This window comes from Notothenia rossii (genome assembly GCF_949606895.1).
Source record: "Notothenia rossii genome assembly, contig: scaffold_607, whole genome shotgun sequence".
Taxonomy (NCBI): Eukaryota; Metazoa; Chordata; class Actinopteri; order Perciformes; family Nototheniidae; genus Notothenia; species Notothenia rossii.
In genome coordinates this window covers 85-16506 of record NW_027639583.1, presented here as the reverse complement: position 1 = coordinate 16506, position 16422 = coordinate 85, and the positions used below count along the sequence as shown (strand labels likewise).

At 39.0% G+C, this 16422-nt stretch overlaps 2 protein-coding genes across 3 annotated transcripts; one reads left to right on the top strand and one right to left on the bottom strand.

Annotated features, from left to right (window-relative positions):
* Window positions 1–93: 93 nt before the first annotated feature.
* On the bottom strand, window positions 94–6143 carry LOC307027647 (uncharacterized protein). Of its 2 annotated transcripts, XM_079695925.1 has the most exons (6): window positions 5938–6143; window positions 5750–5836; window positions 5589–5652; window positions 803–830; window positions 649–715; window positions 94–465 (listed from the first exon to the last, which is right to left on the bottom strand). In XM_079695925.1, the coding sequence occupies exons 3-6, from the start codon at window positions 5646–5648 to the stop codon at window positions 378–380; spliced, it is 243 nt and encodes an 80-aa protein (XP_079552051.1). In that variant the 5' UTR covers window positions 5649–5652; window positions 5750–5836; window positions 5938–6143; the 3' UTR covers window positions 94–377. The 2 variants fall into 2 exon arrangements, 1 of the variants encoding a protein (XP_079552051.1); XR_013804707.1 differs by lacking the exons at window positions 94–465; window positions 649–715; window positions 803–830 and adding an exon at window positions 3189–4242.
* Window positions 6144–7286: 1143 nt separating this feature from the next.
* LOC307027646 (tumor necrosis factor receptor superfamily member 14-like) lies at window positions 7287–16015 on the top strand. The gene is made up of 6 exons (XM_079695924.1): window positions 7287–7496; window positions 9963–10052; window positions 10284–10409; window positions 14094–14249; window positions 14740–14824; window positions 15646–16015. Exons 1-6 carry the CDS (start codon window positions 7472–7474, stop codon window positions 15899–15901), a joined length of 738 nt encoding a protein of 245 aa, XP_079552050.1. The 5' UTR covers window positions 7287–7471; the 3' UTR covers window positions 15902–16015.
* The last annotated feature ends 407 nt before the right edge of the window (window positions 16016–16422 follow it).

Below are 16422 nucleotides of genomic sequence, written 5' to 3'. Positions count from 1 at the left end.
CATTGTTGGGCTGTCAGCCAATGAGTGACTTCTGAGGAAGATGAAAAATGTAAATTAAACACTGTTGGGGGGGGGGGGGGGGGGTAGTGTTACGTTATTATGAGAGTGCTCGGTTTGATTCTGGTAGGCTATATATTTATATAAATATATATGTATATGTGTGTGTGTGTGTGTGTGTGTGTGTGTGTGTGTGTGTGTGTGTGTGTGTGTGTGTGTGTGTGTGTCCGCATCTGTAGCCTGTTATTGTCTCAGTCATTATACCGCACTGTGAATGAATCAAAGTAAATATATAAGTCGTCATGAACACATCTGTCCATCAGACAGAGGGTTGCTGTGCCTCCTGTCATCATTAATGGACGTCTCTTTAAAATGACCGCTCAGAGAGGAGTTCTCATTTCTCTAACCGCCTGCTGCTTCCCCTCCTCTCTCCTCGGTTCCCCTCCTCGGCTCCTCGGCTCGCATCTCCTGTGGGCGAGACGAAAGAGGTTTCTCAATACTCTAATTTCCCTTCCTCGACTCCTTTCCTCGACACTCAGTCCCGCCCACAGGAGATGCGAGCGGAGGACTGAGGAGGGGAACCGAGGAGAGTACATTATATGGCTCTGGGAAAAACGATAGACGCTGATGGGACGGCCCCTCCTTCTCAACCTTTGAGGCACGTGACGAGCTTGACAGATGACGCGTTGCATCCTGTTTCCGGGGTAGCAGTTCTGTTCTGTTAATCAAAGCGTCAGAGTATTAACTATTTTAACATATTATATCTTATATTATTATTATAATGATACCGGTAATATAATTATACCTTGAGGTCTGTGACGATGGCGAGTGATCTGTCGCCATGGCAATTAAAAATGTAAAACTCAAATTAAACACATTAACAGCCTTCAAATAATATTTTAATGTCTATTTGCATCAATTATTTCAGTTATGACTTCAAGAAAGGGCCTTCATTTGTTTTTTAATGTACACCTTTTTAATTTTAATTACATTTTAATTTCAGAGGCAATATTGTATATTTACTCACTTTTTACTGAAAAACATGTGATATAAATTAAATCATATAGTACTGTATTTCCTACCAGTATTTTAAAAACATATATTAAAAAAGTGCCATCGTATTGACAAATTGATAGAATTGACAGGATAATACCAATGGTAATATAATACTGTGAACAGAGCCATTCCGCATACTGTACTTCGTCTGAGCAAGGTTTCTGTGAACACAATGCATGTGAAAGTTAAGAATAAGTACAATTTAATTTAACTTTATAGGTACTCGAAAATCATGCAGAAGATCTTTGAACACTGTTGGAACAGGAACAAACTTGAACTTCCAAAAAAAAAGTCATTAAGGGGTAAAACAGAACAGCCCCGCTGTCAAGTGGCATCTATGGTTCTGTTCAATGCCTTTTATTTAATACAATGTATCCCATGTTCAAATAAAACAGAGCCATAGATTAAAAAAAGATAGACAAGTGGTCTAAAACAGAACTACCACTGTCCGGATGTGATGTAACTGTGCGCCAAAAAACCTGAATGGTTTGGTGCGACTATCATCTCTCCAGCCAGTGCCACGGAGGGGATCTAGAAAGAAAATCTCCCTAGCTTGTGGCCTCAGTATCTGTTAATATCACACGTTCCAATATCAACAGGTATACTTTGACATACAAACGTTATATTATAAAGTTGTAGGATCTGTATTATACAACTAAATTAAGCGTTGAATTTAATGATAGAAACACTATTTTCGGCATGGCAAACTTCATTGTACAGAAAACAAACAATAGCAAAGACTGAACTACATGTAGCCTACTTACACAGTGTCCAGTGTCCAGGTTCCCACACTGGAAGGAGAAGCCATTGGAGATTTGCCGCATTTTCCTGGAAAAGCAAAAAAAAAAGTTGTGTTGATGTGACTACAGTAATGAGTTGGTACAAGAATATGGAGCAGCAACATGGATAATCATGATAAAAATACCGGCAGGTGTTGCATCGGATTCAGCGAAGATGGTGGAAACCAGGCAGCTATGACATGGCTGTTGGGCCAACAGCCATGTCATAGCTGCCTGGTAGATCATGTTTGCTGCCAACAGTGTTGGCAGCAAACATGATCTACTCTCTGTAACAGATGTACTTTCATAATGTAATATCTTATAATTGTTTGGTATAATATAGTATGTTTTATACATATATTTACATATTTTAGAACAGCTTCAATACCTTCTCAATAACTGTAAGACAGCTGTTTGTAGTTATAATTAATAGTTATTAAATGTAGTTAGTTTCTGCATCACTAGGACATGCACGTCCTAGTAGCGACAGCACACATTTGACAGCAAATAAGTGAGACTTAAAATCAACACATTTTAAACCGCAGCAAAAACAAATAGTTTACTCTGACGCTATGATTAATAGTGTCACTCGGATCTGCAGCTCTGCCCGATCTGCATTGCGCATGTGCGAGATGGACAACTCCGGACGGCAACCCAAGTCGAACAACATTGACACAGTGGCTTTTGGCAAAGCTCACAAATAAAACGAGAGAGAGACGAGTTATTGTTATTACAACGTGACTTCACTATTATTTAACAACTCTTTTTATTGGGTTCTTTTATTTGGGGTTAAGTACATTGTCAGAATAAGTGAGAAATGGATTTAACTTCTGTTAGACAGCTAACATACTGAATACATATTTACTGTGAATGTGTGCAAAAATGTATGGCATGTGTAAATATGACGTCACGTTTCGTTGTAACTCTCTTTGGAGCGGCTCGGAAACACACCTACAGCAGTAACATGCAACATACACATTAATGCAGCAGTAATATTAATAGAGAAACATCAGACATAATAGTAAAACACTGAAAGGGAACATTGTATTGCACCAGGAGCTATCTTGGGACTTTTACTGCGACAACGTTGACTTGCCTGTGAATAAAAAATAAACCATAGTGTTGGTGATCTACAGTGTTGTCATTCTTCTTTGAACAGCAAGACCGCTAACACCCTATTTCAACAATCACACTCCCTGTCATTGACATAATTAATAGATGGTTTAGCTCAGGGCTATTCAACTACACATTCAGTTGGGCCAGATTTTATAACTACAAAATTCAGCTGGGCCAGACATTCAGCGGCCTGTAAAAAGCGGGTAGTGACACATTTTAAACCAACACATATTACTGCGATGAAAAAGATGCAATTTTTATTCATTGTTCATCTAACAAAGGTAGGTCAAAAAGTGCATAAAAACACAACAAATTAGCATTAATTTAACAGAATCTGAAAAAAAAGTGCACAGTTGTAGCATTACATTTTTTTGCTTTAGAAGTCAAATATTCAGGTTATTTTTTTTGAACCAGGCACATTACAAAGTGCATTTACTGAATACAATAATAGCAGTCTTAATGAATGTCCTCACATACAAAAAAAACAGCTAAAGAGCTCCAATGCAACACAAAGAGGTAGTACTGTAGCAATACTATTTTTTCACTTTTCAAGTAATAGCAAACCACTTACATAGTATTTCTAATTCTGCATTCACAATTTTAACAAGATCGCCAAGATTATGATGGGAGCAGAGAATTCAAAGTTCAGGTTCAGCCTCAATATATTTGGGGAGAATTCAAATGAGCCGTCTTTATTTGTAAACAGCCAAGCCCCCTCCTGTGTTCGGTGAAGCATTATATGCTTAAAAATCCAATGTAGGATATAAACACGACTAAACTGCAATGATAGCAAAGCTGTGGCTTGTGTTTTTGGGGTAATAAAGTCCAAATCATTGTTGGGTTGTCAGCCAATGAGTGACTTCTGAGGAAGATGAAAAATGTAAATTAAACACTGTTGGGGGGGGGGGGGGGGGGGGGGGTAGTGTTACGTTATTATGAGAGTGCTCGGTTTGATTCTGGTAGGCTATATATTTATATAAATATATATGTATATGTGTGTGTGTGTGTGTGTGTGTGTGTGTGTGTGTGTGTGTGTGTGTGTGTGTGTGTCCGCATCTGTAGCCTGTTATTGTCTCAGTCATTATACCGCACTGTGAATGAATCAAAGTAAATATATAAGTCGTCATGAACACATCTGTCCATCAGACAGAGGGCTGCTGTGCCTCCTGTCATCATTAATGGACGTCTCTTTAAAATGACCGCTCAGAGGAGAGGAGTTCTCATTTCTCTAACCGCCTGCTGCTTCCCCTCCTCTCTCCTCGGTTCCCCTCCTTGGCTCCTCGGCTCGCATCTCCTGTGGGCGGGACGAAAGAGGTTTCTCAATACTCTAATTTCCCTTCCTCGACTCCTTTCCTCGACACTCAGTCCCGCCCACAGGAGATGCGAGCGGAGGACTGAGGAGGGGAACCGAGGAGAGTACATTATATGGCTCTGGGAAAAACGATAGACGCTGATGGGACGGCCCCTCCTTCTCAACCTTTGAGGCACGTGACGAGCTTGACAGATGACGCGTTGCATCCTGTTTCCGGGGGTAGCAGTTCTGTTCTGTTAATCAAAGCGTCAGAGTATTAACTATTTTAACATATTATATCTTATATTATTATTATAATGATACCGGTAATATAATGATACCTTGAGGTCTGTGACGATGGCGAGTGAACTGTCGCCATGGCATTTAAAATGTAAAACTCAAATTAAACACATTAACAGCCTTCAAATAATATTTTAATGTCTATTTGCATCAATTATTTCAGTTATGACTTCAAGAAAGGGCCTTAATTTGTTTTTTAATGTACACCTTTTTAATTTTAATTACATTTTAATTTCAGAGGCAATATTGTATATTTACTCACTTTTTACTGAAAAACATGTGATATAAATTAAATCATATAGTACTGTATTTCCTACCAGTATTTTAAAAACATATATTAAAAAAGTGCCATCGTATTGACAAATTGATAGAATTGACAGGATAATACCAATGGTAATATAATACTGTGAACAGAGCCATTCCGCATACTGTACTTCGTCTGAGCAAGGTTTCTGTGAACACAATGCATGTGAAAGTTAAGAATAAGTACAATTTAATTCAACTTTATAGGTACTCGAAAATCATGCAGAAAATCTTTGAACACTGTTGGAACAGGAACAAACTTGAACTTCCAAAAAAAAAGTCATTAAGGGGTAAAACAGAACAGCCCCGCTGTCAAGTGGCATCTATGGTTCTGTTCAATGCCTTTTATTTAATACAATGTATCCCATGTTCAAATAAAACAGAGCCATAGATTAAAAAAAGATAGACAAGTGGTCTAAAACAGAACTACCACTGTCCGGATGTGATGTAACTGTGCGCCAAAAAACCTGAATGGTTTGGTGCGACTATCATCTCTCCAGCCAGTGCCACGGAGGGGATCTAGAAAGAAAATCTCCCTAGCTTGTGGCCTCAGTATCTGTTAATATCACACGTTCCAATATCAACAGGTATACTTTGACATACAAACGTTATATTATAAAGTTGTAGGATCTGTATTATACAACTAAATTAAGCGTTGAATTTAATGATAGAAACACTATTTTCGGCATGGCAAACTTCATTGTACAGAAACAAACAATAGCAAAGACTGAACTACATGTACTTACACAGTTTCCAGTGTCCAGGTTCCCACACTGGAAGGAGAAGCCATTGGAGATTTGCCGCATTTTCCTGGAAAAGCAAAAAAAAAAGTTGTGTTGATGTGACTACAGTAATGAGTTGGTACAAGAATATGGAGCAGCAACATGGATAATGATGATAAAAATACCGGCAGGTGTTGCATCGGATTCAGCGAAGATGGTGGAAACCAGGCAGCTATGACATGGCTGTTGGCAGCAAACATGCCATCTACTCTCTGTAACAGATGTAGTTTCATAATGTAATATCTTATAATTGTTTGGTATAATATAGTATGTTTTATACATATATTTACATATTTTAGAACAGCTTCAATACCTTCTCAATAACTGTAAGACAGCTGTTTGTAGTTATAATTAATAGTTATTAAATGTAGTTAGTTTCTGCATCACTAGGACATGCACGTCCTAGTAGCGACAGCACACATTTGACAGCAAATAAGTGAGACTTAAAATCAACACATTTTAAACCGCAGCAAAAACAAATAGTTTACTCTGACGCTATGATTAATAGTGTCACTCGGATCTGCAGCTCTGCCCGATCTGCAGTGCGCATGTGCGAGAAGGACAACTCCGGACGGCAACCCAAGTAGGACAACATTGACACAGTGGCTTTTGGCAAAGCTCAAAAATAAAACGAGAGAGAGATGAGTTATTGTTATTACAACGTGACTTCACTATTATTTAACAACTATTTTTATTGGGTTCTTTTATTTGGGGTTAAGTACATTGTCAGAATAAGTGAGAAATGGATTTAACTTCTGTTAGACAGCTATCATACTGAATACATATTTGTGAATGTGTGCAAAAATGTATGGCATATGATCCTAAGTTAAAACATATGAGGTTATCATGAGGTTGTTATCATCGCAGTTTATCAGTGGTTTGTTTGCTAGAACTACTTGTAAACAGCGTGTTTCCTGACGGACACACACAGCGTGACTCCGGTCAGGTAGAGACCGGTCTCAAGTCAGCACCGCTGCAGACTCGCTGTTTGAGGGCTTGATAGCCCACTCCCCCTCCACACCGCTCCACACTCGTTGGTTTTGGAACAGCCCTCAATATGGCGGTAGTGTGTAGGGGTAGTGTGTAGGGGGCGGTTTGGGATTGGGCCTGACAAATAGAACAGAAGGTTATGGCTAGAAAGGATCCGTCTTGTGTAAAACTCTCGCGAGAGTTTGGCTGAATGTCACATGGCTGAATGTTTACGTTTGGCAGGCAGCCTTTCAGGTACGATCGTTAACATCAGTGGGCCACAGCAAATGATGATGAGAAGCTAAACTATCTATTAATTATGTCAATGACAGGGAGTGTGATTGTTGAAATAGGGTGTTAGCGGTCTTGTTGGTGTTCAAAGAAGAATGACAACACTGTAGATCACCAACACTATGGTTTATTTTTTATTCACAGGCAAGTCAACGTTGTCGCAGTAAAAGTCCCAAGATAGCTCCTGGTGCAATAAAATGTTCCCTTGCAGTGTTTTACTATTATGTCTGATGTTTCTCTATTAATATTGCTGCTGCATTAATGTGTATGTTGCATCATGTTACTGCTGTATATGTGTTTCCGAGCCGCTCCGATTACAACTAGAGTTACAACGAGAACGTGACGTCATATTTACACTACGGATCCTTTCTAGCCATAACCCTCCCGCTCATCTAGAGGTACTGCGCACTGCAGTGAGGGGCTTCCCCTTCAGGCGAGCTTTTTGAAACATCATCCAGCCTCGACAGGAAGAAGACGGATGTTTCATGGGGAATTCTCCACTAGCATTAGGGACCTGTAAAATCTATATTTGTTGCTTTTGTTTGTAAAACATAATGTCAATATGAGATAGATAGTCATGCTTTACGATGCTCGCAGAGTTTATTGTCCTCGGTGAGTATGGGTTCATGACGAACTCTGGCGCTTCACAGCATCCTATTCGGCAGGGTTAGGGGAAAGTTAAGGGAAATAATTTACAGCGCTGAGCGAACAATCCTCCGTGTTTGAACCTCTTAAATCGCTGCATAGCCGATTTATTTGGACTAGATTATCCCAGAGAGTCTAAAGATTCTTTATAACACGGTTTTAGATTTGTGAAACCTTAATTCTATTTGTGAAAATACAAAAAAGGAAGATTTTGCTGCTTTTTTTACATCTAGACCACATTAGACCAGGTCCTGATCTGAAACCTCTATACCTACACTCATCAAATCTCGACTGGATTATCCCAGAGAGGCTAAACATTCTTTATAACACAGTTTGAGATTTGTGAAACCTTAATTCTATTTATGAAAATTAAAAAAGGGAGATTTCAGTGCTTTTTTTTACATCTAGACCACATAAGACCAGGTCCTGATCTAAAACCACTATACCTAGACTCATCAAATCGGGACTGGATTATCCCAGAGAGGCTAAACATTCTTTATAACACAGTTTGAGATTTGTGAAACCTTAATTCTATTTGTGAAAATACAATGCATGCTTAAGTCTTGTAGTATAACAAGCAGATTGACATTATTACATGACGTGGTTTTGGAAGCAATATATTGCATACTTGGACAGATATTCAATATTTTAAGGGAAATTCACCAAAATGATTCAAAGGCATCTTTCTACAAAACATTGATTTAGTTTAGCCTACAGGAAACCCTTGATGTGTGAAAGGATTTTGGTTACACTACACTGTAACATTTAGAAAATAGTTTTAAAGAAATATTCAACAAAATTATTCAATGGCTTATTTTTATAAAACAATTTGGTGTATTATGAAAAGTAAAAGCGCTAAAAGTATCAAACTCAATCGATTAAATGCATTAACATGTATCAACCTGAGATTGTATATGTATATATATATATACAGTCTCAGGTTGATACTTTTAGCGCTTTTACTTTTCATAATACACCAAATTGTTTTATAAAAATAAGCCATTGAATAATTTTCTTTAAAATCATTTTCTAAATGCACATACATACATGTACAGTCTCAGGTTGATACATGTTAATGCATTTAATTTGCAATGTATCCCTTACTTTGAATGTATTCCTATAGGTATACATTCAAAGTAAGGGATACATTGCAAATTCTTAACTGGCACATCACTATTATGTGAATGTTTGTATGTAAGAGCCGTCCGTGTTCAGCGCTCTGCTTCCACTCCCTGCACTGCAGCCGTGCCTGTAGTGCTTCCCCTCTCTCGTGCACGCGCTAGCTGCCAGAGCATGGGAGAAAACGAGAAGCATGGCTGCAAGTGGGAGTGCAACGGTGTTATGCCGTGTGTGCATGCACCTCGCGGGACGCGCACAGCGTGAAGCAAAACCTCCCAGACATGTATTGATCTGTACGGCAAAGTACGGTTTGGAAACTATATAATTTCCTTTTGGAGGGCATGCATAACACGGCATAACACCAGAGCTTGGCTGCGGGGAAACGTTGGCGCTGTTCCGAGTTTGTTCTAATCTGTCAAAATGACAGACTGCTTTCAGATTTTTCCGTCATTGTTAAATAAAATATTCGGTTAACGCGACCACTGAGTTTTTTCCAGAGCAGGGGATATTGTAAATGCCCAAACATCCCAGTTTATAAATACCTGGAAATGTGGACATTCTCATATTCCTAAAAACCTGTCTGATGATGCTGAGTGAGTGACTAGTGAGTTTGAGTTGAGTTACTTGAAAAACTGAAGTGAAACTTGATTTATTTGTATTGCAGGGTCTGATTATTAAATGTCCTTGTTTATTTGTGAGATGCAGTGGCACAAAGAAAATGCTTACTTTGTTTGGTAGTAGGCTACTGGTAGGTACAAAAACGCTGGTTTTCTTGTTCCAGTCTGTTACTGTCACTTTGTTTTTGACACTTTAAAATACTGCTATCTTACAAAAATGCTGTACAAATCAGATTTATTATGTAATAAAAAAACATTTTCCGAGTAAAAAAATGTTTTATTGAAAAAAAAATAATGATTTTTTTTCTTCTTCCCTTTATTATTCAATATCGCGATAAATACCGTACCTTGGAGTTGTTATCGCGATATTATCATACCGTGAGTTTTTGGTATCGTTACATCCCTAGTTATCGATACCAAGATTTTGGTTTCAATATCGATACCAAGTCAAGAATTGCGATTCTGACATGACAACACTAGAATGTACAGCGCAGACTCATACTACTTTCAAGATGGAATGCTTTTATTGTCATGTGTTCATAGCTACAGTGTAGATGTATCAATGAAAAACTTAAGTCACAGGCTCCTCCAACAGTGCAACACAATACAACTGATAACATACTGCAAGTAAATACAAATACAATATAATAGAAATAGTCCAAGAAGACTTAACACTGAACTGCTGTTTCTTTAACAGGGTGTGTGTTCTTCGCAGCCCCAGAGCTCCCCTGTCTTTCCAAGGAATATGTTTCAAAGGCTGGTTATTGTTGTCCTATGTGCAGAAAAGGTAAGTTATACCTAACAAGTATTACAAAATCAGAAGTCAGTGAGATAATTTTAAAGGATGAATTTAACTGGGATTTCCGAAGCTGAAGTTGTCTTTGCTCCCTGAAGCGCTCCATCAAAGACCTGCAACGGGATGGACATATTGTTACTGACTCTAATCTTCTTTTTCTAATTGTAATTCTCTTCATGTCTTGATGTTGAGATGCTGACAGAGTGTTTGCTTTCTGAACAGGAAACATTGTTCAGGAGGAATGCTCGTTACATAAAGGCCCACTCTGCAGCCGCTGTGAGAAAGGGACTTTTATGAACCAACCCAACAGACTCGATAAATGTTTCACATGCACCTCCTGTGACTCAGGTATGTCTTTAATGTGTTATTATGATGAGGTGTTTGTAATCTTTTATGACAGTAACAGTGGATAGCTTGGTGTCTTTGGACTGTTGGTTAGATAAAACCAGTTATCTGTTATACTTTGATGGATGCATTTCTCTCTTTGCTGTGGCACTGTATACAAAACATGTAATCAGTTAAGATTAACATCACTTTATAAATCCCTGAGGGGAAATTTAGTTAAATGATTTTATCAGTCTTGATAATGGAAATATTCCTAAATTGCAACACTGGTGTAGATTTAATAATCACCCCAAATATGTATTAACTAATAAATCAACCAAATACTCACTGTGTTCCAAACGTAAACACATGTGCATATCAACATCTATGTAAGCTTACCTCTATGCACACAGTGCATGACATTAAGGATTTTGGGAGATGGCCCTTTGGGCCATCAAAGCTAATTTACAGATGGCCCTGAGCCCAATAGAGATTGCCCTAAAAAATGCGTGCGGACGAAATGCCACGAAGGGTTTGGGGGGCCTCCCCCTAGAACATTTAGATTTTTGCAGGTCTTAGATCTATGCTGTCTGGTGCATTCTCTAGACTGAATTATAAGATGAACCAGCACAATATTATATTGTACAATTTCAATTTTATTCTTCATTTCACTTGTTTGTTTGTTCTTGTTTGTGTTTGCTCGCTTGCATGCCCTGCATAGCTATAAGAAATACTTAAGTTGTTGGTCAAGACACTTTCCAGATGTAAAAAAGTAGAACACATTACATTCAGTTATAACTGCCAAAACAAACAATATTTACACTATTATGGCCCCTGTTAAAAATGTTTGTAATGTTATCTACTGTAAGTTGGTCGAACGAATGCCTCCTCATCCGGAAGCTGACCGAGCAGACCCGAGCAGCAGTCGAGAGGAGCCGAGCGCATCCGCGAAGCACACACAATGGCGACGTCAGAGTTCCCGAGTTATGGCTAGAAAGGATCCGTCAAGTGTAAATATGACGTCACATTCTCGTTGTAACTCTCGTTGTAATCGGAGCGGCTCGGAAACACATCTTCAGCAGTAACATGATGCAACATACATATTAATGCAGCAGCAATATTAATAGAGAAACATCAGACTTAATAGTAAAACACTGAAAGGGAACATTTTATTGCACCAGGAACTATCTTGAGACTTTTACTGCGACAACGTTGACTTGCCTGTGAATACAAAATAAACCATAGTGTTGTCATTCTTCTTTGAACACCAACAAGACTGCTAACACCCTATTTCAATAATCACCCTCCCTGTCATTGACATAATTAATAGATAGTTTAGCTTCTCGCCATCATTTGCTGTGGCCAACTGATGTTAACGATCGTAACTGAAAGGCTGCCTGCCAAACGTAAACATTCAGCCACGTGACATTCAGCCAAACTCTCGCGAGAGTTTTACACAAGTTCGGATCCTTTCTAGGCATAACCGAGTTCCCGTTGGCCGGCAAAATCTAAATCGCTTCGGTCACAATAATTTCCCTTTAGCACAATACCGCTTCAGTTGCGCTACTTATGTGACAGACAAGAATAGTATGTGACAGACAAGAATAGTCAATTCTAATGTCTAACACTTAATGTGGAGAAAGAGATGTCCTGTATGGGTTGATTGTGCGTTGATCTGTTGGTAATGCCTCGGGGTTCCAGTGGGCATGTAAACAAATGCATAATGCTGCGCTATACTTTGTGGCCTCAACCGGTTGCATAGCGACACTTATTGTTTAGGTGTCTTTTAATAAGCAGGTAGTCATATCATTAGCTAGAACTAGCTAGATCTGATCAATATGGACATAAATGCGAGTGAAGTCTAATCTGACGGGAGAGAGAGATCAGCTGCTGCTGACGAGTCGACACGCAGTTCTGCATGATCACATGCAGCGGTGAGCGGACAAAACACACACCTCAGGTTAGAATATCACACGTAGCATTTTTTAATTACCTCTCAAACTACCGTAACTAGTTATAGATATGTTTAGTTTTACTGTCGGGTCACTCATTACTGGATCCGCGAGCTGCATGATACTGGCATAATAGATTGCCCGATCGGGCAACCAGCAGGTGAGGCTTCATTGCCCGAACTAAATACTAGATGGCCCCGGGCCATCGGGCAGCCCTTAATGTCGAGCCCTGATGCACAGTAAATGAGGGGAATGCATACTGCTTCAGGTCTCTTCACATGTGGAGAGGGGAGAAAGGAGGGAGGTGGGGGGGCGTGGGTAGGTTAGATGTAGTCAACAAGCAGCTGCTACATTGGTTATGCAAGGGAGAAGAGAGTTCTACAGTGTACACTACAGGATACATTAAAAGTCCTATTCAATATAGACCAATAATAATAAATGTAAAAAAATATTTTTTTCCAAAACTCCAAGTCCATTAAACGCATCATTATTTTCCGAGAAGTAATCAGATCTTGTACTTGAGTCAAAGTAAAAGTACCAGAGTGTAGGAATACTCTGTTACAGTCAAAGTCCTGCTTTCAAAATGTTCCTCAAGTGAAAGTAGAAAAGTGTTATCATCAAAATATAGTGAAAGTAACGACAGTAAAAGTAGTCATTGTGCAGATTGGTCCATTTCAGAATAATAGATATGATATGTTTTATAATGATTGATCATGAAAGTGTTCTCAAAGCTGGTAAAGGTGCAGCTAGTTTGAATGACTTTGTATACTGCAGGGTAGCTTGTGGATTTACTCCAGGTGGAACTAAAGTCTAATTTAACACTTGATTATATTTCACATCATTCATCTGTGAAGTAACTAAAGGGATTAAATACATGTAGTGGAGGAAAAGTACAGCATGTACCTCTGAACTGTAGTGGGGTAGAAGTACTAAGTAGCATAAAATAGAAATATTCAAGTAAAGTGCAAATATCTCAAAATGGTACTTAAAGGTGGGGTAGGTAAGTTTGAGAAACCGGCTCGAGATACACTTTTTGTTATATTCCATGGAATGCTCTTAACATCCCGATAGCAATGAAGCAAAAAATCCATACAAGAATTTCATCTGTGGAAGCCGTGGTACTGTAAAAAGCACGACCAATCATCTGAGGCGGCCCGGCTAAAGTAACTGGATGGCCTACCTGCCTGTCAGCCTTCCATCTGTGCACAAACTTATCTCGTGCCCTCATTGGTCATGTGCGCGTTCGTGTGTGTTGGAGGAGGGGCTCTGGAAGGAAGTGGCAGATTTTCTCCGGTCGTGTATTTTCAATTTCTAGCGATCTCGAGCCGGTTTCTCAAACTTACATACCCCACCTTTAAATACAGTACTTAAATAAGTGTATTTAGTTACTTCCCACATCTGAAATCAGATATGATTTCAAGTCATGTGATCATTTGACCTCAGGAAATGCAAGGACTTCACAGTTTTGGCAAAAAGTTTTGGAGAAAGCAAAATGAAGGCTTAAACAGGGACAGAGAGGTGCATCTGCAGCATCTTCATCATCTACCATGCAATAAGTGGAAATAGAGGACAGTGAAGGAGACAGTGAGGAAGACAAAACTGACCAAAGTACCAAACTCTGTCTCCTGGTACTAGATATATGTAGTGTATAAACATATATATGTTTTTCAAGAAAGCTGGCAAGATGTGTGAGTTGGATTTTAAATGTTATTTAGGTTGGCATGCATTGACTGTTTCTTCCTGTTTGTTTCTTTAGGCCACTTCCTCTTTGTCCTGCAGGTCTGTTCAGAAACAACTGACACAGTCTGTGAAGCTATAGATGGGTATTTCTGCACAGATTTAGATGTGACAGGATGCAGTGCGGCACAGAAACATACACAATGTGTACCTGGCGAGAGGATAAAAGAACCTGGTAAGTCAAATGCAGGTCACACTCTCCTGACAGTGACTGTTTACATATGCACACTGAAGGCCTGGTCTTAATCATAAACTTAATATGATGTTTACATTACACAAAGTATCAGACAATCATTATATCAAATATGATCAAACTTTTTAGTGGAATATAACTCGAGGTGCAGAAGCTCACATAACAGGAAGGCACAGAATAACAGGAATCCCTCCCTGTTTCTTTATGTGGCTATCACATGTGGGTTTCTGAAACGGATATGATTACCACCTCGTAGTTTCATTCCTAAAAGATGATCTTTTGTTAATGACTCATCTTAAAATTGTGGCTGGAGGTGTACTGGTTCATTTCCTGAATGAACTTTTAGACAGTGATGACTGATCTCCTTCAGTGTAAACGTAAAAACACTAAATGAAGAAACTGATGTGATGATGGATCATTACCGGATGTTGTCCGCTGTGTGACTAATCTCTCCTGTGTCCCTGTCTCTAAGGAACCAGCAGAGAGGATGCACAGTGTGAGCGTTGCCAGTTTGGCCTCTTTTCAGAGCATGGTGTGAATTGCAACGGCTGGAAAACGTAAGGCTTTGTTTCTTATGGCATTACTCAAACAAGTAGGGCTCTTCCTGCCCTGCACCATTCAATCCATTTGATTTCTATAGCACATTTAAAAACAACAGAGTTGAAAAAGTGCTGTGCATCAACAACTGTATAACAACATAGCATAAATACATGAAAAACAGAGAGGACATGAAACAAGTGTAAAACACGAGACAATGAAACCAGATCAGAAGCCACAGACTGAAAAACTCCCCGATGTAAAAACAATACACAACACTAGTAAGATAAAAACACAAATGTAAAAGCACAAGTGTCACCTGGTCTGTAAATGCAAGGGAAAATAAGTGGGTTTTTAAACGAGATTTAAAAACAGGCAGAGTTGGAGCAAGTCTAACCTGGAGGGGCAAGTCTAACCTGGAGGGGCAATTTGTTCCATAATTTTGGAGCTGCAAAGGCTCTGTCTCCTCGCTGCTTTTACCTCGATTTAGGGACGACCAGAAGTAATCTGTCAGCCGACCTCAGTGACCGTGTGGGTCTGTATGGTTTTAAGAGATCTGCCATGAAATGACCACTTTGTTTCTGCAATAATTGGATTGCTGAAAAGAAGTTGTGATCTGTGGCTTTATTTGAATGTGTGACGAGCCAATCGTCCAGTTTCATTTAATTTAGTAACAAAACATAAATATCCTTCAATAGACTTTTGGGAAATCGTTAGTTTTAATATTGATTGTTTTCGATGGGTGTATCATTACCTTTTTTTATGTAATAAAAAGTGATACAAAGTTTCATTTAATATACACAAAGTACTGAAGCTACTTTTCATTTCTCTTTTCTGTCAGGTGCTCAGAACCCCAGGGAAAGCTGAAGGAAGGAACCGAGAGCAGCGATGTTATCTGTGGGGATTTTTCAAGAAATCATTACAGCGTCATTCCAGCAGTACTATTGTTCGTATTAACAAGTGTTGCGCTTGTAATTAGAGCGGTGGTTCTCAACCTTTTTCTTCCTGCCATGCATAAAGCAAGAAGAGGTGATGAATTTAGAATGATGCTGTGTTGGACAGAAAGTTTTTTAAGAAATTGTGGATTACTTGTGTGATCCCCCTGTGGGTCCGGAGAGGGTGTGGCTGTTCCGTCTGTGCTGCCTTGGATCCAGTGATTGCCTTGATGGCGGTGATTCAGGGTGTCCTGGAGTTTGTGCAAAAATAAACACCTTTTTATACCCGTTAATGTGTTGTGTCTCCTTTTTGTTGTGGCCTTCTGAGCCAGGTCGCAACACTTGATTCGGACAAAGCAAAGAAAATCAAGAATGGCGTGAGGAGAACCAGAGATACACAAGCTACCTACAGTTTTACAGCTCACACTCTGCAAACATTGGATTTTGTTCTGATGCTTCTCGTATTCATGTGAGAGGGAGAATTAAACCAAACGCCTCTTTTTTTATAAATGCTTTTTGTAATAGACAGGCTGTTGTCATGTTCTACGAAGTGTTATCAGCTAACCTCTACTTAACAGCAATTGTATTACACTAAAATAATAGATTGAAGTGGTCTCAATTTAATTAATTAATTGAATATATGTAGGACATAAAACTAATTAAACCAATACAAATAGTGAAAG